This window comes from Salvelinus fontinalis, chromosome 30 (assembly GCF_029448725.1).
Source record: "Salvelinus fontinalis isolate EN_2023a chromosome 30, ASM2944872v1, whole genome shotgun sequence".
Taxonomy (NCBI): domain Eukaryota; kingdom Metazoa; phylum Chordata; class Actinopteri; order Salmoniformes; family Salmonidae; genus Salvelinus; species Salvelinus fontinalis.
In genome coordinates, this window is record NC_074694.1 from 30,181,068 (window position 1) to 30,205,477 (window position 24,410).

The window sequence follows — 24,410 nt, forward strand, 5'->3', positions numbered from 1 at the left end:
AAAGGTGGAAATTATAGGCAATTAGTAAGACACCCCCAAAAAGGGAGTGATTCTGCAGGTGGTGACCACAGACCACTTCTCAGTTCCTATGCTTCCTGGCTGATGTTTTGGTCACTTTTGAATGCTGGCGGTGCTCTCACTCTAGTGGTAGCATGAGACGGATGCACATTTGTGGCCTGCTGGAGGTCATTTTGCAGGGCTCTGGCAGTGCACCTCCTTGCACAAAGGCGGAGGTAGCGGTCCTGCTGCTGGGTTGTTGCCCTCCTACGGCCTCCTCCACGTCTCCTGATGTACTGGCCTGTCTCCTGGTAGCGCCTCCATGCGCTGGACACTACGCTGACAGACACAACAAACCTTTTTGCCACAGCTCGCATTGATGTGCCATCTTGGATGAACTGCACTACCTGAGCCACTTGTGTGGGTTGTAGACTCCGTCTCATGCTACCACTAGAGTGAAAGCACCGCCAGCACCTGTACATAGCCCATCTATAATTAAGCCCAAACAACTACCTCTTTACCTACTGTATTTATTTATTTTGCTCCTTTGCACCCCATTATTTCTATCTCTACTTTGCACCTTCTTCCACTGCAAACCAACCATTCCAGTGTTATTTTTTGACTTGCTATATTGTATTTACTTCGCCACCATGGCCTTTTTATATTTTTATTTATTTATATATATATTTTGTTTGCCTTCACCTCCCTTATCTCACCTCACTTGCTCATATTGTATATAGACTTATTTTTCACTGTATTATTGACTGTATGTTTGTTTTACTCCATGTGTAACTATGTGTTGTTGTATGTGTCGAACTGCTTTGCTTTATCTTGGCCAGGTCGCAATTGTAAATGAGAACGTGTTCTCAATTTGCCTACCTGGTTAAATAAAGGTGAAATTAAAAAAATAAAAAAATTCAAAAGTGACCAAAACATCAGCCAGGAAGCATAGGAACTGAGAAGTGGTCTGTGGTCACCACCTGCAGAATCACTCCCTTTTTGGGGGTGTCTTGCTAATTGCCTATAATTTCCACCTTTTGTCTATTCCATTTGCACAACAGCATGTGAAATTTATTGTCAATCAGTGTTGCTTCCTAAGTGGACAGTTTGATTTCACAGAAGTGTGATTGACATGGAGTTACATTGTGTTGTTTAAGTGTTCCCTTTATTTTTTTGAGCAGTGTATAAGGCAATTGAATAGGCGATGCCTTTCACAGTGACCCATTTCAGAATTTTCACTTCCTGTTTGGAAGTTTGCCTGTCATATGAGTTCTGTTTTATTCACAGATATAATTCAAACAGTTTTAGAAACTTCAAAGTGAAAGTGTTAGTCATAGTGTTTTCTATCCATTAGTAATAATAATATGCATATCATATGATCTAGGACAGAGTACGAGGCCGTTTAATTTGGGCACCAATTCATCCAAAAGTGAAAATGTCGCCCCCTATCCCTAAGAAGTTTTAAATGACTTAGAACCAAAGCATGAAAGTAACTGGGAAATATTTAACTTCAAGGTTAGATCTATCACCATTATACGCAGTAAGGAACTAAAGAAGCAAAAGTGTTTGAAAGAAGATGAGCTTATGAATAAATTGAATGTTCTCCTAGAAAAGGATACCCTTGAAACAGATTGAAACAGATTTGAATACATCTTGAATAGAACCAGATCAAATGTACATTGATTTAGCTAAAGGAGCCTTTATTACATCTAGAGCAAAATGGGTTGAGGGGGGTGAGAAAAACACAAGCTATTTTTTCCTCTTGATTAAAGAATAAAGAACTATAAGAGAAAATCTCTTTCTGCCTTAAATATTGACAATACCTTGTGTAAAGACTCAAAGATCATCTCTAACTTTGTCTATTCTTTCTATGAAAATCTGTTAAATCTCATTTTAATGGGATTGAATGTGAACATTTTATAAAACATATTAATGGTCATGTTCCAATGAAAAAAATAAAATAATAATAGGTTGTGGGTCAACAGGGAATACAGGAGAGAACTAAGCACATACCCCTGTGGGGCCCCCGTGTTGAGGGTCAGTGTGGCAGAGGTGATGTTGCCTACTCTCACCACCTGGGTTCGGCCCGTCAGGAAGTCCAGGCTCCAGTTGCAGAGGGAGGTGTTCAGTCCCAGGGTCCAAAGCTTGGTGACTAGCCTGGCGGGGACTATGGTGTTGAACGCTGAGCTCTAGTCAATGAACAGCATTCTCACATAGCTATTCCTCTTATCTAGGTGGGTGAGGCCAGTGTGGAGTGCAATTGAGATTGCGTTGTCTATGGATCTGTTGGGGTGGTATGCAAATTGGAGTGGGTCTAGGGTGTCTAGGATGATGGAGTTGATGTGTGCCATAACCAGCCTTTCAAAGCACTTCATGATTACAGATGTGAGGGCTACAGGGCGGTAGTAATTGTGGCATGTAGCCTTAGAGTTCTTGGAAACAGGAAGGATGGTGGTCATCTTGAGACATGTGGGGATTACAGGTCAAGGAAAGGTTATAAATGACAATGCATATGCCTGCCAGCTGTTCTGCGCATGCTCTGAGATCAGGCCCTTGAATACCTCTGGCCCTGCAGCCTGGTGAGTGTTGACTTGATTAAAAACCTTACTGATGTCTTTACAGCCTAAACATATTAATCTGACTTAAGGAGTTTTTGTTTTTTGTTTGTTTTTGTTTTTAATATTATAAATATATTTTATTCCTTTTTTTCAAAGTGTATTTTATTATTCTCTTCTCCCTAATATGTTGTTAAGGTTGATCAGTTTTCACCCCATCCAGTAGCTGGCGGCTTGCACCTTTAACGTTGTTGCGGACCGCCATTATTCCATAGAAGAAGAAAAAAAATCCGTGACCCGGAAGTTCTTAAATATTAAGGCTGGCTTGTGAAAGGCGCTAACAACCATGTCGAGCAACGAGGTTTTTCAGACACAATTATGTACAATTATGGATATATTCGTTGAATCAGCAGTAAGGGAGGTGTCGAGACTCCTAGACGAGTGCTTTGTTGCTGTTATGGAAAATGAAGAGAATAGTTTGCTAAAGAGAGAAATGACACGCGTGAATAAAACCAACACGGTGAGTCCATCAATTAACTATAATTTATTCAAAGCTTCAGGCAGTGAGTGTGTTTTGAATTTTCAGTAACGCTATCACTAAGTTCAATTACTCTTAATCTTTCAGAGAAAGTTTGCATCATTCATGGAGGTGTTGAGTAAAACCTCGACAGAGAAAATAGCACTGCTAACGTACGTGGTCGAATCGGAAGTGAGAGTGGTGGAGAAAACAGCTGAAAACAGGCCTCTCCGTCCGGCAGGAGCGAGGACGGAAGAAAAACCACAAAGGGGTGAGCATGTAACTATTTTGCTAATGTTGGTTATGTCCATAGTACCATAGGAGTACACAGTGACAGTTGAATCAACATTTCCGTTTAATGTGTAACGGGGGATAGCCCCCTTTTTAAAATCTTCGCCTAAAATGACATACCTAATCTAACTGCCTGTAACTCAGGCCCTGAAGCAAGGATATGCATATTCTTGGTACCATTTGAAAGGAAACACTGAGGTTTGTGGAAATGAGAATTGAATGTAGGATAATATACAATAGATCTAATAGAAAATGCAATGGAAAAAGTTTATTTTTTTCTATAATCATCTTTGAAATGCAAGAGAAAGGTCCCAGTTCTAGCCATCACTGTAGTTGTAATTCCGATGGTGTCCACAAGATGGCAGCAGTGTTCAAATAACTTGAATTATGAGCAAACTACATGACATTTAGTGTGAAGTCACACGGGTACATTTGGGCAAATCGTGAAGGAGACATTTACATTCAAATAATTTTTCTGCAAGAATATCGTCAAATCTGTATACTTGGACTTTGATTTTCCAGGATTAGTAGCCATATTATAAGTTCAACATTTACAAAACAACCAGTTTTCATAACTCTGAATATTATAATTTTGGTCTAAAAGGAAAAGGCATGCTGTCGCAAAAGGTTAGCACCTACATTTTGCGATATATATAGGGTTTCCGGATACTCCCATAAAGCCCAGCTCATTGGCTATCTAGCTAGCTTTGTTTGACCCCGATTGGTGCTTATTTGACAAAGATACAGTCAATCAAATGAAGACCGGCCGCGTGCCATGAAGGCGCTCTCTAACCAAATTTGGTGTCCTATAGGATATACTACACCCCTAATGATATAGTGAAGTTTGGTTACGTTCTAGGATCTCTGAGGAATACATACGAATGTGATTTGACTGGTTGAAACAACATTTAGGGTTAGGTTTTCAGATTCCTTTCTTTGCAAATTGAACGAGTGGAAATACAAAATCGATCGTGCATGCGCAATATGGACCTTTTTAGGATACGAAAGAAAAAAATACTTTTTACAATTTGACACGTTATCTCTGGGACCCTTTGGATGATACATCAGAGCAATATTTCAGAATGTAAGTACACATCTCACCTTCAGAGGGGAATTTATCAAACCTATTGCGGTGGAAAAAGTGTTCTGTTAGGGGCTCTCCTCAAACAATAGCATGCCATTTTTCCTGCAGTAATAGGTACTGTAAATTGGACAGTGCAGTTATATTAACAAGAATTTAAGCTTTCGGCCAAAATAAGACACTTATCTATATTAACATTTGTTGTTTCTCTAAAATCTGTGATCGTGACCCAAATCGCTGCTTGATTTACAACTGTCCCGTCAGCGGGGCGCCCATCCATAAGATTAATGTATTAATATGTGCAACATCAATATATCAATCCTCGCTATTTGAGTCATGTTAGAATTCCCACCAAGTGGGTTAACGCGAATGACGTATATAAACCTTGGATTACTGATGCTGTTGAGGCTTTGAGGCCGCAGGTCGGCCATATTGGCACTTCCCAGTAAGAGTCCTCCATAGGAATTAATGGAATTCTACAGTATTTCAATTAAATGTTTTAAGGGCAAAATTACATGTATTTTTGTTGTTTCTGTAGTGGGGACAGTAACATTAGTAATTTAAAAAAAAATACAGTACCAGTCAAAAAGTTTGGACACCCACTCATTCAAGGGGTTTTCTTTATTTGGACTATTTTCTACATTGTAGAATAGTGAAGACAAACTATGAAATAACACATATAGAATCATGTAATAACCAAAAAGTGTTTAAAAAATCCAAATATTTTATGAGATTCTTCAAAGTAGTCACCCTTTGCCTTGTTGACAGCTTTGCACACTCTTGGTATTCACGCAACCAGCTTCATGAGTGTTGTTATGTCTATGTGAATAACTCACGTCGCAGAGTTTGGTAAAATTCAAGCATAATCCTTTACTCAGGTATTACGTGTTATAGGTCACGACATCCTAATCAGACTCTCATAATGCACCTCTTTATATATCCTAGATATGGCGCTAGTGGGGCACCTCTCTGGGTTGGCATTGCGCCCATTATCTTAACATCTTCCTTTTCATATAGAATTAGCTCAAGCACTTAATACCACAGTGAAAATACCTATTTACATTATCAACAAAATTGTTAATCTCTTAAGGAACATAGTGTGTCGCACTGGTAGCATGTTGGGCACCTCTGGCATCCTCAGGTGCACTTCTGGGATGTTGGGCACCTCTGGGATCCTCAGGTCCTCTCCTGGCACTTCTGGGATGTTGGGCACCTCTGGCATCCTCAGGTCCTCTCCTGGCACTTCTGGGATGTTGGGCACCTCTGGGATCCTCATGGTCTCTCCTGGCACTTCTGGGATGTTGGGCACCTCTGGGATCCTCATGGTCTCTCCTGGCACTTCTGGGATGTTGGGCACCTCTGGGATCCTCATGGTCTCTCCTGGCACTTCTGGGATGTTGGGCACCTCTGGGATCCTCATGGTCTCTCCTGGCACTTCTGGGATTTTGGGCACCTCTGGGATCCTCATGGTCTCTCCTGGCACTTCTGGGATGTTGGGCACCTCTGGGATCCTCATGGTCTCTCCTGGCACTTCTGGGATGTTGGGCACCTCTGGGATCCTCATGGTCTCTCCTGGCACTTCTGGGATGTTGGGCACCTCTGGGATCCTCAGGTCCTCTCCTGGCACTTCTGGGATGTTGGGCACCTCTGGGATCCTCATAGTCTCTCCTGGCACTTCTGGGATGTTGGGCACCTCTGGGATCCTCAGGTCCTCTCCTGGCACTTCTGGGATGTTGGGCACCTCTGGGATCCTCAGGTCCTATCCTGGCACTTCTGGGATGTTGGGCACCTCTGGGATCCTCATGGTCTCTCCTGGCACTTCTGGGGTGTTGGGCACCTCTGGGATCCTCATGGTCTTCTCCTCGCACCTCTGGGATGTTGGGCACTTCTGGGAGTCTCGGGGCCTCTCCTTCCTCAGCCTCCTGAAATTGTGTAGGCACGGTCGGCAGAGAACTGCCCTGGTGGGGTCTTCCCCGTCTCATTATGTGTCCTGCCCACACCATCCAGAGGATATTCAGTCTTCCCATGTGGTCCTCCTGTGCCCTATGCTCTCCTGAACTGGGCGTATGTCCTTCCGGTTCATTCCATACTTTCGGCCCTTCCACTTCATATGACCTTGCGCTGATGTGCCCTATGCATGTGCCGAGACCCCATATGCCATCCCTGGTGTGAGGTGACAGGAGCACTCTGACAGCTTGACCTTGTTTTATTACAGGCAGATTTTTTGCATGCTGGTTATAGTAATGTTTTGAGTTGTTCTGACGTGCACGTTTGTTGCCTGAAAATCCCTAATGACCTATGGTGCGAGGAGCTTGGGAGCGGTTGGTAACAGAGAGCGAGTGCGTCTAGACATTAAGCGCTGTACAGGACTGCTGCCGTAGCCCTCTGTGGGAGTCCTGCACAGCTTCTTCCATTGTAGCACAACAGCTGTATACCAGGATGTCATCAGCTATGACACCTATTCCTGGCAGTCCCTGAAGTGCATCATGTTGCTTTTGGTGATATTTCTCTGCAGCTGGTTTCACTCAAAGGCTCCAACCTTGTTCACTAGGATCTACCATTGGGGGTCCAAAATGTGGTGAGGTAACTACTCTCTTCATCCAAACGTACCTGCCAGTAACCATTTTTTGCATCCATAACTGAAAAGATTTGCACTTTTGCCAGGCTTGGCAATATCTATTCAATGGTAGGCATTTAGTACGGTGCCCTACATAAGGCTTTGTTTGGGGCACTTGGATTGAGGTAGACTCTTATTTTGCGAGGCTTTTCCACCACAACCATGTTGCTTATTAGTAGGTTTGGTGACCTTTGTAATGACACCCTGTTTGTTCATCCTTTGAATCAACAGCCTTTAGTATCTTTTCCTTAAGTGGAATGGGAATTCGGTGGGGAAGCTGTTGAACTGGTCTAACAGACTCATGCACCACCAGGTGGAGCTCACCCGCCAGAGCCCCCACTTCTGAGACCATGTTATTATGTGAATAACTCACGTTGGAGAGTTTGGTAAAATTCAAACAATCCTTTACTCAGGTATTACATGTTACAGGTCACGACATCCTAATCAGACACTAATAATGCACTTGTTTATATATCCTAGATAGGTACCCCCCTAGCGCCATCTCTGGGTTGGCGTTATGCCCATTATCTTAACAATGAGGTAGTCACCTGGAATGCCTTTCAATTAACAGGTGTGCCTTGGTAAGTTAATTTGTCGAATTTATTTCCTTCCTAATGCATTTGAGACAATCACTTGTGTTGTGACAAAGTAGGGGTGGTATACAGAAGGTAACCCTATTTGATAAAAGACCAAGTCCATATTATGGCAAGAACAGCTCAAATAAGAAAAGTGAAACGACAGTCCATTACTTTAAGACATGAAGGTCAGTCAATATGGAACATTTCAAGAATCTTGAAAGTTTCTTCAAGTGCAATTACAAAAACCAGGAGGAGATGGTGTGGGGTGCTTTGCTGGCGACACTGTCACTTAACCAGCATGGCTACCATAGCTTTCTGCAGCGATATGCATCCCATCTGGTTTGGGGTTAGTGGGACTATCATTTGGTTTTCAACAGGACAATGACACAACACACCTCCAGGCTGTACAAGGGCTATTTGTCCAAGAGGGAGAGTGATGGAGTGCTGTATCAGATGACCTGGCCTCCACAATCACCCGACCTCAAATCAATTGAGATGGTTTGAGACGAGTTGGACCGCAGAGTGAAGGAAAAGCAGCCAACAAGTGCTCAGCATGTGGGAACTCCTTCAAGGCTTTTGGAAAAGCATTCCAGATGAAGCTAGTTGAGAGAATGATAAGAGTGCAAAGCTGTCAAGGCAAAGGGTGGCTACTTTGAAGAATCTAAAATATATTTTGATTTGTTTGACGCTTTTTTTGGTTACGACATGATTCTGTGTTATTTCATAGTGCTGCTGTCTTCACTATTATTCTACAATGTAAAAATAAAGAAAAACCCTTGAATGAGTAGGTATTCTAAAACTTTTGACTGCGTCTGTGTACACACACAAGTATAGTTTCTGCTCTGACATCTACTGTCAACTTACATAGACAGTTGTTTTTCTTTCCAAATAATGTCCAACCAATTAAATTGGCCACAGGTAGACAACAATCAAGTTGTCACAATGGAACTGTCCGTGTATCTCCGAGATAGAATTGTGATGAGGCATACAGTATATCTGGGGATGGGTATAAAACCATTTCTAGTGTGTTGAAAGTTTCCCAGAGCACAGTGGTTTCAATCATTGGGAAATTGAAAAAATATGGAAGTACCCAGGCTCTGCCTACAGCTGGCCGTCAGACCAAACTGAGCCAACGGACAAGAAGGACTTTGGTCAGGGAGGTGACCAAGAACCCCAATGACCACTCTGACAGAACTACAGAGTTCCTTGGCTGAGATGGGAGTAGCTGTCAGTCTCTACACCACTTCACCAATCTGGGCATTATGGGAAGGTAACCAGACGGACGCCACTCCTGAGGATAAAGGCACATGACTGGAGTTTGCAAAAAGGCACGTGACAGACTCCGAGCATAAGGCAAAAGTTTCTGTGGTCTGTGGTGGCAGCGGGGACTGGGAGACTGGTAAGGCTAGAGGGAACAATGATTGGTGCCAAATACAGGAAAGTCCTTGATTAGAACCTGCTTCAAAGTGCAAAAAACCTTAGACTGGGATAAATGCACGTTCCAACAGGACAATGACCCCAAGCATACAGCCAAAGTAATGCTGGAATGGCTTCAGAACAAGAATGTGAAAGTCCTTGACATACCAAAGACGACTCAAATCTGTAATCGCCGCCAAAGGTGCTTCTACAAAGTATTGACTCAGATGTAAATACTTTTGTAAATTGGATATTTCTGTATTTAATTAGCCAAAAAATCTACAAACATGTTTTCACTTTGTCATTATGTGGTATTGTGTGTAGGTTAGTGAGAAATATTTCATACATTTTGAATTCAGGCTTTAACACAACATGTGGATAAGTGAAAGGGTATGACTACTTTCTGAAAGCTGTGATGGCATTTTCCTGTATTACCAAATGAGGAGAGTTAAACTACACACAAGTCAGAGTTATACTTAAACTTCATCTTTAATGAGCATTAAGCTTTAGCCTTTTGACTCTCAGATAAATTCAGTGTATATAATGAATTCAGAGTCCCTACAGAAGAATACAAAGATCTTTTATAGCCAAGATATACCCCTCAACTTACATGACGAACCACAGATCTTAGGAACAGTTCACAAAAAGACTTGAGAGAGGAGTATCCCATAGCCAGATAGCATTCGCTATAAATTATCGTTCAGTTTGGTCTCTAAGACGAGGTTCTAATCTCGTTCCTGGTACTTCATAGTACAAAAACACCAACTCATCCAATGGCATATATCAATTGTCAACTCTAGATACTCCCATCTGAAGTAAACCCCCTCTTGACCCTACTCCTGGACAAGCTCACTGAGGGGAGTGACTTGCGCACAGACATTGTGGAGACAAGTAATTGGTCCCCCCTTAATCACGCCATCCCTTCACATGGTTTAACAGATACATTCACATATGAAGACAATGTTCCATCCTGTCCTCTTTCCTTTCTGATATTCTGCATAGCACCAGAGACATGTAAAAGACAAGCCTGACCTCTCCCCTCTCTGGGCCCCAAATGACTGAGCCCCAGCTTAGAAAAAAGTGCAGCTGCCAACACCTATAGTCCAAAAGGATACATTCTAATGACAAGCATCTCACATAAGCACATTATGTAAATAAAACATCTTATTTATCTATGTTACCCAACTAATTCTGATTCATCCACCACAAAGCAATGGTGTATTAGAAGCAAAAATATGTATATATACAGTTGAAGTCGTAAGTTTACACACACTTAGGTTGGAGTCATTAAAACTCGCTTTTCAACCACTCCACAAATTTCTTGTTAACAAACTATAGTTTTGGCAAGTCGGTTAGAACATCTACTTTGTGCATGACAATACATTTTTCCAACAATTACAGACAGATTATTTAACTTAATCACTGTATCACAATTCAAGTGGGTCAGAACTTTACATAAAGTTGACTGTGCCTTTTATACAGCTTGGAAAATTTCAGAAAATTATGTCATGGCTTTAGAATCTTCTGATAGGCTAATTGACATAATTTGAGTCAATTGGAGGTGTACCCGTGGATGTATTTCAAGGCCTACCTTCCATCTCAGTGCTTGACATCATGGGAAAATCAAAAGAAATCAGCCAGGACCTCAGAAAAAAATGTTGTACACCTCCACAAGTCTGGTTCATCCTTGGGAACAATTTCCAAACGTCTGAAGGTACCATGTTCATCTGTATAAACAATAGTATGCAAGTATAAACACCATGGGACCACCCAGCCGTCATATTGCTCAGGAAGGAGACGTGTTCTTTGGTGGGAAAGTGCAATTCAATCCCAGAACGGCAGCAAAGGACGTTGTGAAGATGCTTGAGGAAACAGGTACAAAAGTATCTATATCCACAGTAAATCGAGGCCTATATTGACATAACCTGAAAGGCCGCTCAGCAAGGAAGCCACTGCTTCAAAACTGCCATAAAGACAGACTACATTTTGCAACTGCACATGGGGACAAAGATTGTACTTTTTGGAGAAATGTCCTCTGGTCTGATGAAACAAAAATAGAACTGCTTGGCCATAATGACCATCGTTATGTTTGGAGGAAAAAGGGGGGGGGGGGCTTGCAAGCCAAAGAACACCATCCCAACCGTGAAGCACGGGGGTGGCAGCATCATGTTGTGGGGGTGCTTTGCTGCAGGAGGGACTGGGGCACTTCACAAAATAGATGGCATTATGAGGAAAGAAAATTGTGGATATATTGAAGCAACATCTCAAGACATCAGTCAGGAAGTTAAAGCTTGGCTTAAGGACAACAAAGTCAAGGTATTGGAGTGGCCATCACAGAGCCCCTGACCTCTATCCTATAGAACATGTGTGGGCAGAACTGAAAAAGCATGAACAAGGAGGCCTACAAACCTGACTCAGTTACAGCAGCTCTGTCAGGACGAATGGGCCAAAATTCACCCAACTTATTGTGAGAAGCTTGTGGAATGCTACCTGAAATGTTTGACCCAAGTTAAACCATTTAAAAGGCAATGCTACCAAATACTAATTGAGTGTATGTAAACTTCTGACCCACTGGGAATGTGATGAAAGAAATAAAAGCTGAAATAAATAATTTTTGCTACTATTATTCTGACATTTCACATTCTTAAAATAAAGTGGTGATCCTAACTGACCTAAGACAGGGAATTTTTACTTGGATTAAATGTCAGGACTAGTGAATAACTGAGTTAATGTATTTGGCTAAGGTGGATGTAAACTTCTGACTTCAGCTGTATACATGCATACATACACTACCGTTCAACAGTTTGGGGTCACTTAGAAATGTCCTTGTTTAAAAATAATAATAAAAAGCTAAATAAAATGGTCAATTTTAAATAATATCAAATTGATCAGAAATACAGTGTAGACATTGTAAATCTTGTAAATTACTATTGTAGCTGGAAACAGCTTATTTTTAATGGAATATCTAGATAGGTGTACAGAGGCCCATTATCAGCAACCATCACTCCTGTGTTTCAATGGCACGTTGTGTTAGCTAATCCAAGTTTATAATTTGAAAAGGCTAATTGATCATTAGAAAACCCTTTTGCAATTGTTAGCACAGCTGAAACTGTTCTGATTAAAGAAGCAATAAAACTGGCCTTCTTTAGACTAGTTGAGTATCAGTATTTGTGGGTTCGATTACAGTAGAGGTCGAACGATTATGATTTTCCAACGCCGATACCGATTACTGGAGGATAAATACAATTTTTTTTAAACAATACCGATTAAATCGGACGATTTTTATTATTATTTTTACTTTAAGTTTAATTTATTTGTAATAATGACAATTACAACAATACTGAATGAACACTTATTTTAACTTAATATAATAAATCAATTTAGCCTCATAAAATGAAACATGTTCAATTTGGTTTAAATAATGCAAAAACAAAGTGTTGGAGACGTAAAAGTGCAATGTAAAAAAGCTAATGTTTAAGTTCCTTGCTCAGAACATGAGAACATGAAAGCTGGTGGTTCCTTTTAACATGAGTCCCAGGTAAGAAGTTTTAGGTTGTAGTTATTATAGGAATTATAGGACACAAATCGTATAGAGAAAGTATTTCATAAACCTTTGACTATTGGATGTTCTTACAGGCACTTTAGTATTGCCAGTGTAACAGTATAGCTTCCGTCCCTCTCCTCGCCCCTACCTGGGCTCGAACCAGGAACACATCGACAACAGCCACCCTCGAAGCAGCGTTACCCATCGCTCCACAAAAGCCGTGGCCCTTGCAGAGGAAGGGGAACAACCACTCCAAGTCTCAGAGCGAGTGACTTTTGAAACGCTATTAGCGTGCACCCCGCTAACTAGCTAGCCATTTCACATCGGTTACACCAGCCTAATCTCGGGAGTTGATAGGCTTGAAGTCATAAACAGTGCAATGCTTGAAGCACAGCGAGGAGCTGCTGGCAAAACGCACTAAAGTGCTTTCTGAATGAATGCTTACGAGCCTGCTGCTGCCTACCATCGCTCAGACTGCTCTATCAAATCATAGACTTAATTATATCATAATAATAAACAGAAATACGAGCCTTAGGTCTTTAATATGGTCGAATCCAGAAACTCTCAAACAAGACGTTTATTCTTTCAGTGAAATACAGAACTGTTCCGTATTTTATCCAACGGGTGGCATCCATAAGTCTAAATATTCCTGTTACATTGCACAACCTTCAATGTTGTCATAATTACGTAAAATCTCAGCAGATTAGGCAGCCCAAACTGTTGCATATACACTGACTCTGCGTGCAATGAACATGAAGTGACAATTTCACCTGGTTAATATTACCTGCTAACCTGGATTTCTTTTAGCAAAATATGCAGGTTTAAAAATATATACTTCTGTGTATTGGCGACGTTGGCTATCTTTGTTAGGAAGAGAGTCTTCAGAGTTCGCAACGAGCCAGGTTAGCAGGCAATATTAACGAAATATACAGTTTAAAAAAATATATACTTGTGTATTGATTTTAAGAAAGGCATTGATGTTTATGGTTAGGTACACATTGGAGCAAGACAGTCCTTTTGCGAAGACGCACCGCATCGATTATATGCAACGCAGGACACGCTAGAATAACTAGTAATATCATCAACCATGTGTAGTTAACTAGTGATTATGATTGATTGTTTTTTATAAGATAAGTTTAATGCTAGCTAGCAACTTACCTTGGCTTCTTACTGCATTCACGTAACAGGCAGGCTCCTTGTGGAGTGCTATGTGAAGCAGGTGGTTAGAGCGTTGGACTAGTTAACAGTAAGGTTGCAAGATTGAATCCCCGAGCTGACAAGGTAAAAATCAGTCATTCTGCCCCTGATCAAGGCAGTTAACCCACCGTTCCTAGGCCGTCATTGAAAATAATTTGTTCTTAACTGACTTGCCTAGTTAAAAAGGATAAGTGTAAAAAAATATATATTAAAAAGAAAATGACAAATTTCCGATTATGAAAACTTGAAATCGGCCCTATTAAAATCGGTCGACCTCTAGATTACAGGCTCAAAATGGCCAGAAACAGAGACCTCAGTCTATTCTGAGAAATGAAGGCTATTGCATGCGAGAAGTTGCCAAGAAACTGAAGATCTTGTACAACGCTGTGTACTACTCCCTTCACAGAACAGCACAAACTGTCTCTAACCACAATAGGAGTGGAAGGCCTCGGTGCACAACTGAGCAAGAGGACAACTACATTAGTGTCTTGTTTGAGAAACAGATGCCTCACAGGTCCTCAACTGGCAGCTTCATTAAATAGTACCTGCAAAACACCAGTCTCAATGTCAGCAGTGAAGAGGCGACTTCGGGATGCTGGCCTCCACGTTGCAATTGCCACCAAGTGGGTTAACCCTTCTGGCGGGAAGCATAGGGTGTTTGCATTTCACACCAGCGACCTGGGTTTGCTGCCCTGCCGTTCGCTACGCAATTGTTGTCTGAGTATTGTTAGGTAGTGCAGCAGAGATGGTTTAGATCTACTATGACTTAGGTGTGAAGTGTTTTTGTGTTGTATTTTCCTTAATTTTATGTATGTTCTGGTGTCTTCATGTCCACAACAAAATTAACAATGACCATCTCTTTTACAGATGAGGGATCTGTCTCTGAGTCTAATCATCATGATGATCAACCTGACTTTGTCCCCCTGTCCTCACCTGCATCAGATGAGGATTCGCTCCCTCAGTTTCATCCACAAGACGAGGTTGATCTTGAACCCCTGGCCCTGTCTGCAACAGACCAAGACAAACGAGACAGGCAGCCATTCATCTGTTCTCATTGTGGAAAAGATTTCAAGATGAAATGTTTATTGAATAAACACTTTCGGACCCATTCAAAACCCTATAGTTGCTTGCAGTGTGGGAGATGTTTTAGCTTGAAGAGGCGGCTTGAGGAACACTCCATGACACATTCTGGAGAGACACCCTTCAGTTGTGCCGATTGCGACGCAGTGTTTCGCCAGAAACCTGCTTTGCAGTCACACATGAAGCGTCACAAAACAAAGACAACGGTCACATGCACTGTTTGTAAAAAAAAGTTTCTAGGGGAAACAGGACTAGAGAGGCACAAGTGTATTGGTGATACACAGAAGACATTCAGCTGCTCTCTTTGCCCAAAGACCTTCAAGTGGAGACGAAGACTGTTCGATCATGAGGCTACGCATTCAGGGGAGAGGAAGTATTGCTGTGAAACCTGCGGCAAACTTTTCTTTACCACTTCAACCTTAGCTGTCCATAAGAGGAGTCATATAGAAAAGGATCATAGCTGTACTGTATGTGGCCAACGTTTCAGCGATGCACCTGCTCTCAGAAAGCATATGGTGGTCACCCATCCTGGAGAAACAAAAGAAAAATATTTTGTTTGCGACGTGTGTGGCAAATGTTTTGGCCGGAAGTGCCATCTCAAAAGCCATATGACTCTACACGGGGCAGAGAAACCTTTTTCTTGTGATGTTTGTGGAAAAAAGTTTAGTCAAGGTGCTAATCTCAGCAGACACAAGAGAACTCACACAGGCCAGAAATTGTATTGCTGTGACGTTTGTGGTAAAAGGTTCACCCAGTCCGGAACCCTGAAGATCCATAAAATAAGGCACACTGGTGAAAGGCCTTACAAGTGTGATGTCTGTGAGAAAGCCTTCTTTGAACCTTCCTCCCTCCGGAGTCACAAGAGACGTCACCTTACACTTCAGGAAAAGCTGCAGTCTGGCTCAAAGCTGCAGTCTGGGCCAGTTCAGCCGTCTGGGCCAAAGCCATATGTCTGCAATCACTGTGGTAAAGCCTTCTATGTGAAAGTTTCTCTGGATCAGCATGTGCGTATTCACACAGGAGAGAAACCGTTCAAGTGTGACGTTTGTGGTGAAGGTTTTAGGTATCATCATTCACTTAAAATTCACAAGGTCACTCACACAGGGTTGAAACCATATTACTGTAAAGTTTGCGGGAAAGGGTTTATGTACAATTTCCTTAAAGTTCACATGCGCACTCACACAGGCGAGAAACCATTTGAGTGTGATCAATGTGGTAAGAGGTTCAGCCAGAAAGGTCATCTAAAATCTCACGAGCGTGTGCACACTGGTGTCAAAGCATTTGTGTGCAAAGACTGTGGGAATGCCTATGCCTGTAGACACAATCTAAAAGTCCACAAGTGCAAGTACAACTGGAAACCAGCTCCTGGAAACAGTGCAGAGGATTACTGAAGAAACAGGTCTAAGATGAATGGCACAGGGCCTCTGAATAATATGGCAGTGTGAAAATGTTGGTGCTCAAGAACTTACTAAACTAAATGAAAAAACCTCAAGGTGTTTACGTTGAAAATGTGACCTGCGTGACATTCCACCTTAGGAAAAATCTAATATTTTACAATTGCAGTTAGCTTTGGGCTCTTAAGTACATTTAATTAACCTCTATAGTCAAGCTTTTCTACTTGAATGTTTATACTTAATGAGTGTTATTGTTTCCCTTTAATCTGTGTCCACAGGTCTTCCTTTCTTAGAAAAAAATGCACAATAACAGAAGATAAAATCACTCAGTTATGGGTGAACTGGGAGAGCGCAATGGTCCTCTTGACGAACTGGTACAGAGCCAGATGATATAAGGCAACCACATGTATCAGCATTTGGCAACACTTTCTGAACACCCTCTTCTTCCTTTTTGTCAGCTCACAAGATCAGAATCGTTCACTGTTTTAAATACTTATGACCAATTTGGTATGTTTATTGTTCAAACAAATTCCACAATAGAGGCCCTTGATAGGACCGCATTAGTTGTCCTATGACATGCTCTTCATTTTACTGCCGATGGTGGGAACGTTTCTGCTCGCTCGCTTGCTTGTTTCCTATCGGACAATAATACAGAGTGGGATAAGAGGCCCTCTGTGATTCCGCCAGCAAGACCTAGCTAGAACAAGAGCCAATTTATGCTTTATCTGAAGTTGTGGTCGGAGGCTACGTATAGATGGTGTAACTCAATTGCAGTGACTCTGGAACAGTGGCAACAACAAAAATAGGTGGGATGCATGCCAGCTAAGCCACAACACTAAACAATACATTAATTGCACTATAACGGTGGCAAACGGTGCCCACAAACTGTTATGGCCTACATAAAGCTGTCCCAACAGCAGACCCAACACCTTACCACTACTACACCTGGCTATCAGCGGAGCCTTGTCTGGCAGCAAAACAGTTCATTCAGCCGCATTTACTGCCTTTTAAAAAAACATAGCTGATATGGCTGACTTGCTTAAACAAATGTGGTTTCTATTGACAATTGAGATGTACAAACTATGGCAAAGGGTACGACAAGCGCATAAGAGGCAATCTGTAATTTTGATTAAGACGTTAATGAGCGAGCTAGGACGGACGTAGTTAATAACTTTTTGTTCAGCACTTACGAAATGTACAGCAACAGAATTCAGAACATGGTACAATGAAAGCTCTTACAATATTCAATGATTACGTTTCTCAAAAACAGGTTATAGGCTACGTGTGCATCACCAAGTCAGAACAGTAGGCGAAATTAAGAGCTGAAAATAGACCAAATTATTAGGGTGAGGCAAATGGGCTACTAACAGCTTCCTACACGACATATACTTAGTATTACTTTATTAGCTACAGTATACATATCTCCCTGGCATATTAAATCATTTATGCAGCAGCATACAATACATTTTTGGACTCCCCTTATTGTGCTGTGCTCACTTGAACAGGAAGGTGGTGCGGCGGTCCTTCGTGGTCAAATTTTGTCATCAAAGTCTGGCACTCTGGATTTATGGTGCTCTCAAGACAGCTGGGAACTCTGGGGGAGGTGGGGGGGTTGAATCATGATGACGTCTGTGATCGTCAGGTCGTAGCGCTATAAAGAGGCCCGAGTTCCCGACTTTACAATTCCGAGTTGGATAAAAGTTCAAGACGTATTTTCAGTCGTAGCTCGTTTTTCCCTGAGTTCCCAGTTGTTTTGAACTCACTAAAGTCAGATTTTGCAGTTCAGAGTTAAGTTGAGGGGCCTCCCGCAAAGTGCAGCGGTCTAAGGCACCGCAGTGCTAGATGCGTTACTACAGATCCTGGTTCAATACCAGTTATTTTGAGCACGGCACAACTCATGCTTCATTGACATCATGGCCAATGTTGAATGTTTATAATTTTAAACTAGGAAAAGAGACCCTTAATCTTAGATTTGGGACCACACAGCCACTACACTGAATAGCAGGCTAATGCTTGCTTTGTAACGCTTGCAGTTAGCCACTGATTCCTTCCAAACCACTCATTGTTGAATTTGCGATTTCTTACTTGTGTAATGTTTGTCCAATGGCCGATGAGCACTGCTACATTTTATCTATATTTTCTCTTCATATGACAAGGATTAAAAAGGATTTGCCAGTAGATTGTCGACTTGATTCATGATGACTGCTAGCTAAGATTTTGAAGATATGTTGACATGATCAGTCCAATCAAAGCCACTGTAGATATGTGATTTTACGTGGCCAATGGCCTTGAGCCTTCTTCGATGGGCACTTCTAATATAACTCTATGGCAGCACCCAAGGGGCTTGAATTTCTGATCTCTACCCTTAGACTTGGCGGTGACATAGTGTCCCTATGTGCGGCAGAACACAGCCAATCACAGCGCAACTGCTCCGTATTTTCTGCTGGCTTGTCCCACCACCACAGAAAGCACTGAGCTAGGCTGAAACACCAGCATTTGAGCTCCCTTACTCCAGAAAACAAAGAGACCGTATTTGTATGCAGATGTATTAACTCAATTATATATTTTGTTATTGTTGTCATATCGTTTTCTTCACGGCATTGCAGGCATTGGCAATCAAAAGACCATGTTCATTCAACAATTTATTTGCATTTTCTGTCTAATAACGAATGAAAAAAAATAACGCTAACAAATTTAGGTAAAAATTTTCATATTCCACATTTAGGGGGTCCAAATTATGGTCACAGGGGCACTGCCCCCCCCCCCAGAACTGCTAGTGATTGCATGATGTTCAGTACATTTTTATATTAGCCTATTGCACCGTACAACATTTTCTGTATGTTGTGTCGCAGTACATTTTACATGTTGGTCATGCATATTGCATCAAACACAATGTCCTATATATGTCACATTAAAAGGTAGGTATATTGTACTCAGGAGCACTTCTGCTTTCCAAACCCAGAATTTACACCCCGAAGGTTGTCATTGCTATTATTGTGACCCTTTTAAAAGTGGGAAATCAGCTTATATCCAAATATTTGGATATTAAATATAGGTTTTATTTACATGTGCATATGGGATCCCTATAACATGCATTAACTCCTAATGAGCATATATTTTTGGAGGTGCAAAAATATGGGAACACAATAGCTCGAGCTGTAACAAGGATCCATGCGACTGTCATTTCAAAACGTTGGCATTTATGCTACAGACGCTGGGAGACAGGAAGCAATTACAGGGTCAGGATTTATTAATACATATGTAAATTAAACTAAACAAGAACAGCGTCTGGACAAGAGAAACAAAACAACGTAGACACGGGAATGAAAATGAGGAAGTGACAGATCTAGGAGGCAATCATTGACGTGATGGAGTCCGCGGGAGCAGACGTGACAACAGGTGGCTATGGTACAGCCTTAGACGGATGTGATGGAAGCCTAGGCTTCATTAATTTTTGTTTGTAACGCCAGCAAGCACACTGTTGGAATTGTTGATTTAAATGTGTAAAAGGCCCAACCTTCAATAGGATAATCTAGCTAATTAGACGGGTCTGTTAGCACTTCATTAAACGCCAAACCAGATGTCCATTGTGTCTTAGTATCCATCTCAAAGTCGGTCATTAAGCAAATCACCTGTTGATGGTCAGAATTTGGCACCATTAAGGCAAGTCAGAAACGTTTTATTTATAAATGGGAACACACCAAAAGTAGCCAAGCGCTAAAAAGTAGAAATACATTTTTATCTCTGTGAAACAATGAAGCAAACATTTACCAAACATCAATTTATAGAGTAGAAACTCAGCGTTAGGCTATAATACAACAGTGCCTTCAGCAAGTATTCACGCCCCTTGACTTTTTCCACATTTAGATGTGTTACAGCCTGAATTGAAAAATGATTACATTTAGATTTTTTCGTCATTGGCCTACACAAAGTTTGTTTTTTGAAATCCGTACAAATGACTGAATAATGAATGAAATGTCTTGAGTCAATAATTATTGAACCCCTTTTATGGCAAGCCTAAATTCAGCGGTACAAATGTGCTTAACAAGTCAAAGTTACATGGACCAATAATAATGTTTAGCAAGATTTTTGAATGACTACCTCTTCTCTGTACCCCACACATACAATTATCTGTAAGATCCCTCAGTTTAGCAATGAATTTCAAACACAGATTCAATCTCAAAGACCAGGGAGGTTTTCCAATGCCTCGCAAAGAAGGACACCTATTGGTAGATGGCTACGTTTTTTTTTAAAGCAGCGAATATCCGTTTGAGCATGGTGAAGTTACTAATTACTCTTTGGATGGTGTATCAATACACCCAGTCACTACAAAGATACATGCATCCTTCCTAACTCGGTTGCCATAGAGGAAGGGATTTCACCATGAGGCCAATGGTGACTGTCAAACAGTTACATTTTTTTCTCCTATCACAGACATTAAACTGAGGATGGATCAACAACATTATAGTTACTCCACAATACTAACCTAACTGACAGAGTGAAAAGACTACAGAATAAAAATATTCCAAAACATGCATCCTGTTTGCAACAAGGCACTAAAGTAATACTGCTAAAAATGTGGCAAAGCAATTCACTTTTTGTCCTGAATACGAAGTGTGATGTTTGGGGCAAATCCAATACAACTAATTACTGAGTATCACACTCCATATTTTCAAGCATGGTGGTGGCTGCATAATGGTATGGGTATGCTTGTAAATTGGTAAGGACTGAGGAGTTTTTCAAGATTAAAAAGAAACAGAATGGAGCTAATCACGGGAAAAATACTAGAGAAAAACCTGGTTCAGTTTCCTTTCCACCAGACACTGGGAGATTAATTCACCTTTCAGCAGGATAATAACCTAACACACAAATCTACACTGGAGTTGCTTACCAACAGTGAATGTTCCCAAGAGGCCGAGTAACAGTTTAGACTTAAATCTACTTTAAATTCTATGGCGAGACCTGCAAATGGTTGTCTAGCAATGATCAACAACCAATTTCACAGAACCTGAAGAATTTTGAAAAGAATGGGCAAATGTTGCCCAATCCAGGTGTGGAAAGCTCTTAGAGACTTACCCAGAAAGACAACTGTAATCACTGCCAAAGGTGCTTCTACAAGGTATTGACTCAGGGGTGTGAATACTTATGTAAATGAGATATCTGTACTTAATTTTCAATAAATTTGCAAACATTTCTAAAAACATGTTTTCACTTTGTAATTATGGGGTATTGCGTGTAGATGGGTGAGAAAAACAAATCGATTTAATTGATTTTGAATTCAGGCTGTGACTCAACAAAATGTGGAACAACTCGAGGGGTATGAATACTTTCTGAAGACACTGTATGTCTGTTCAGGCAGGAGTAATATAATTTGGGGGAAACATTTGGGGCAAAATAATGTATTTTTATTGGGATGCTGCAGCACTCACAGCAGCCCTACTTCCTCTGGCTATGAGGAGCAACACAAAAGTAGCAGTAAAGGGTGAGTGTATTTATTGTTGTGTGTTCCCAGTGCACATTTAAAACATAACATTTCTGTTTCCTGTGTAATATAAATAATAGTACAACACAGTGTACATTTTTGTTGTTGCTACAGTCATGATTTATCAAACTGGTTTCTTCTGCATGTGCACAGCAACAACCACAATGACACTGCTGCAGATGAGGGATCTTCTTTTGAGTCAGATTATAAGGAAGAGGATCCTGGCCTTGTCCCCCTGTCCTCACTTCCATCAGAAGATGGATGGCTCCCTGAGTTTGATCCCAGAGAGGATCCTGACCTTGACCCTCAGGCCCCATCTGGATCAGACCCAGATAAACAAGACCCAGGTAGGGATGGAGAAGATTTCCAATGTGGGCATGCGGCCAATGAGGGGCCCCTCATCTGTTCCCATTGTGAAAAATGTTTCAAGAAGAAATGGTTGACAAGACATCTTCAGTCCCATACAAAACCCTACAGCTGCTCAGTGTGGGAAATGTTTTTATCTGGCCAAACAGCTTGAGGAATGTTCCATTAAAGACCTAGAGAAAGCCTTCAGTTGTAACGATTGTGATGCAGTGTTTAGCCATGAATGTACTTTGCAGTCACACATGGAGGCTCACAAAACAGAGATGGTCACATGCATAGTTTATGAAAGAAAGTTTGTAGAGCTAAAAGACTTGAGGCCCAAGTGCATTGTATGGAAGACATTTAGCTGCTCTTTTTGCCCAAAGATCTTAAAGTCCAGAGAAGTATTGGCTTATCACGAGGAAACACAATCAGAGGAGAGGAACTATTGCTGTGGAACCTGTGGCAAGATGATCTTTACCGCTGTGTCTGTAAAGAAACATGACTCGTAAAGACAAAACAACATTTCAGCGATGCACCTGCTCAGAAAGCAGATGGTGGTCACACACCCTGGAGAAACTAAAGAAAAAAAGTTTGGTCTGCGATGTGTTTGGCAAATGTTTTGTCAAAAGGAACCATCTGAATAAACATATGAGGACACACAAGGAAGAGAAACCTTTTTCTTGTGACATTTGTGGCAAAAAGTTTCATTCTTCAGGTAATGTCAAAAGACACAAGATAACTCACAGGTCACCCAATCCGGAATCATAAAGAAACATCAAATAAACAAGCATACTGGTGGTGAAGAAAATACTTCTTTCAAGTGTGAGATTTGTGAGGAAGTTTGTTCAAGTTGTTATACCCCCCAAAATGTTATGGTCACTCACACAGGGAAGAAATCATGTCATTATAGCATCTGTGGGAAAGGTTTCTTTAGCAATCATCTTCTTAAAGTTCACATGCACATTCACACAGGGAGAAATCATTTGAGTGTGATCAATGTGGGAAGATGTTCAGCCATCGAAGTCATCTAACATATCATGAGCGTGTGCACATTGGTGTCAAAGCATTCATGTGTAACATCTGTGGGAAGGCCTATGCAAATAGACACAATCAGTGCTGCTAAATGGAAGTAATTTAGCACCACCCTGTCAATGTACAATGCATTTTTTTATGGACCCATTTCATGTTGATCCTGGTTGGTCCCTGGATGGGAGACCAGATGCTACTGGAAATGGTGTAAAAGGGCCAGTAGGAGGCACTCTTTCCTCTGGTCTAAAAAATAATAATATCCCAATGCCCCAAGGGTAGTGATTTCAGACATTGCCCTTTGCAGGGTGCTGTCTTTCGGATGGGACATTAAATAGGTGTCCTGACTCTGTTGTTACTAAATATCCCATGGCACGTATTGTAAGAGTAGGGGTTTAACCCCTGGTGTCCTGGCTAAATGACCAATCTGGCCCTCATACCATCATGGCCACTTAATGATCCCCAGCTTCCAATTTGCTCATCCATCCCCCTTCTCTTCCCTGTAACTATTCCCTAGGCCGTTGCTGTAAATGAGAATGTGTTCTCAGTCAACTTACCTGGTAAAATAAGGCAAAATAAAAAAATATCCAAATATAAAACATGTTCCCCCACATGAAGGGGGAAAAATAGGGGTAAGAATATTATCTGCTTTGAATGTTATGACTGTACTCAGACTCCATCACAATGTCATTGTGTTGCTGTCTCACTGTCAATGTATTGATCCTGCAAATTCTAATCTGAGATGTTCATGTCGTTGGAGTCTTATTGATTTTCTACTCATTATCAATCTATATCAGCTGAATTTCCATTGTCATCCGGATACTTTTTTTTCCCACTGAGGTTATGAATGTCTGAGCAAATTACATTTTTTTCTCTCAAATGATTTGCTTTGATATCTAAATGAGATCAATGTTTCCCTGTTCTTGTGTTTTTGTTGACACTTAAACAGCAGAGAAAACGAATGAGAGAATTTGTCATTTTACCCCAGCATTATTGCTTCAGCTTTAAATGCTAATATTCTGTATAAATAAATCATACAAATGAGTCTGTATGCATTTATCCTCGTCTCTTCTCCAAGTCACACTGTATTGAGCTAGCTCTCTTAGCATATTTTATGAGATCTCTGGCAACATATATGAGTGCTGTGGGATTTAAAATGCAACAATATTGACATTGTGCAATTAGAGGGGGTCATTAGGTCTGCTGCTATTTCAGATGGGGAAAACCCAGACCTCATCTTCCCTGGAATGCTGCCACACACACAAACGTCCAAATGAAAGGGAGATG

At 41.2% G+C, this 24,410-nt stretch overlaps 1 protein-coding gene and 1 pseudogene across 1 annotated transcript; both read left to right on the top strand.

Moving 5' to 3' along the window:
• Positions 1 to 2,854: 2,854 nt before the first annotated feature.
• On the top strand, positions 2,855 to 18,445 carry LOC129829013 (gastrula zinc finger protein XlCGF57.1-like). Its single transcript, XM_055890422.1, has 3 exons — positions 2,855 to 3,072; positions 3,178 to 3,340; positions 14,661 to 18,445. Exons 1-3 carry the CDS (start codon positions 2,899 to 2,901, stop codon positions 16,262 to 16,264), a joined length of 1,941 nt encoding a protein of 646 aa, XP_055746397.1. The 5' UTR covers positions 2,855 to 2,898; the 3' UTR covers positions 16,265 to 18,445.
• Positions 18,446 to 21,555: 3,110 nt separating this feature from the next.
• Positions 21,556 to 24,196, top strand: LOC129829014 (oocyte zinc finger protein XlCOF6-like; annotated as a pseudogene).
• Positions 24,197 to 24,410: the final 214 nt, after the last annotated feature.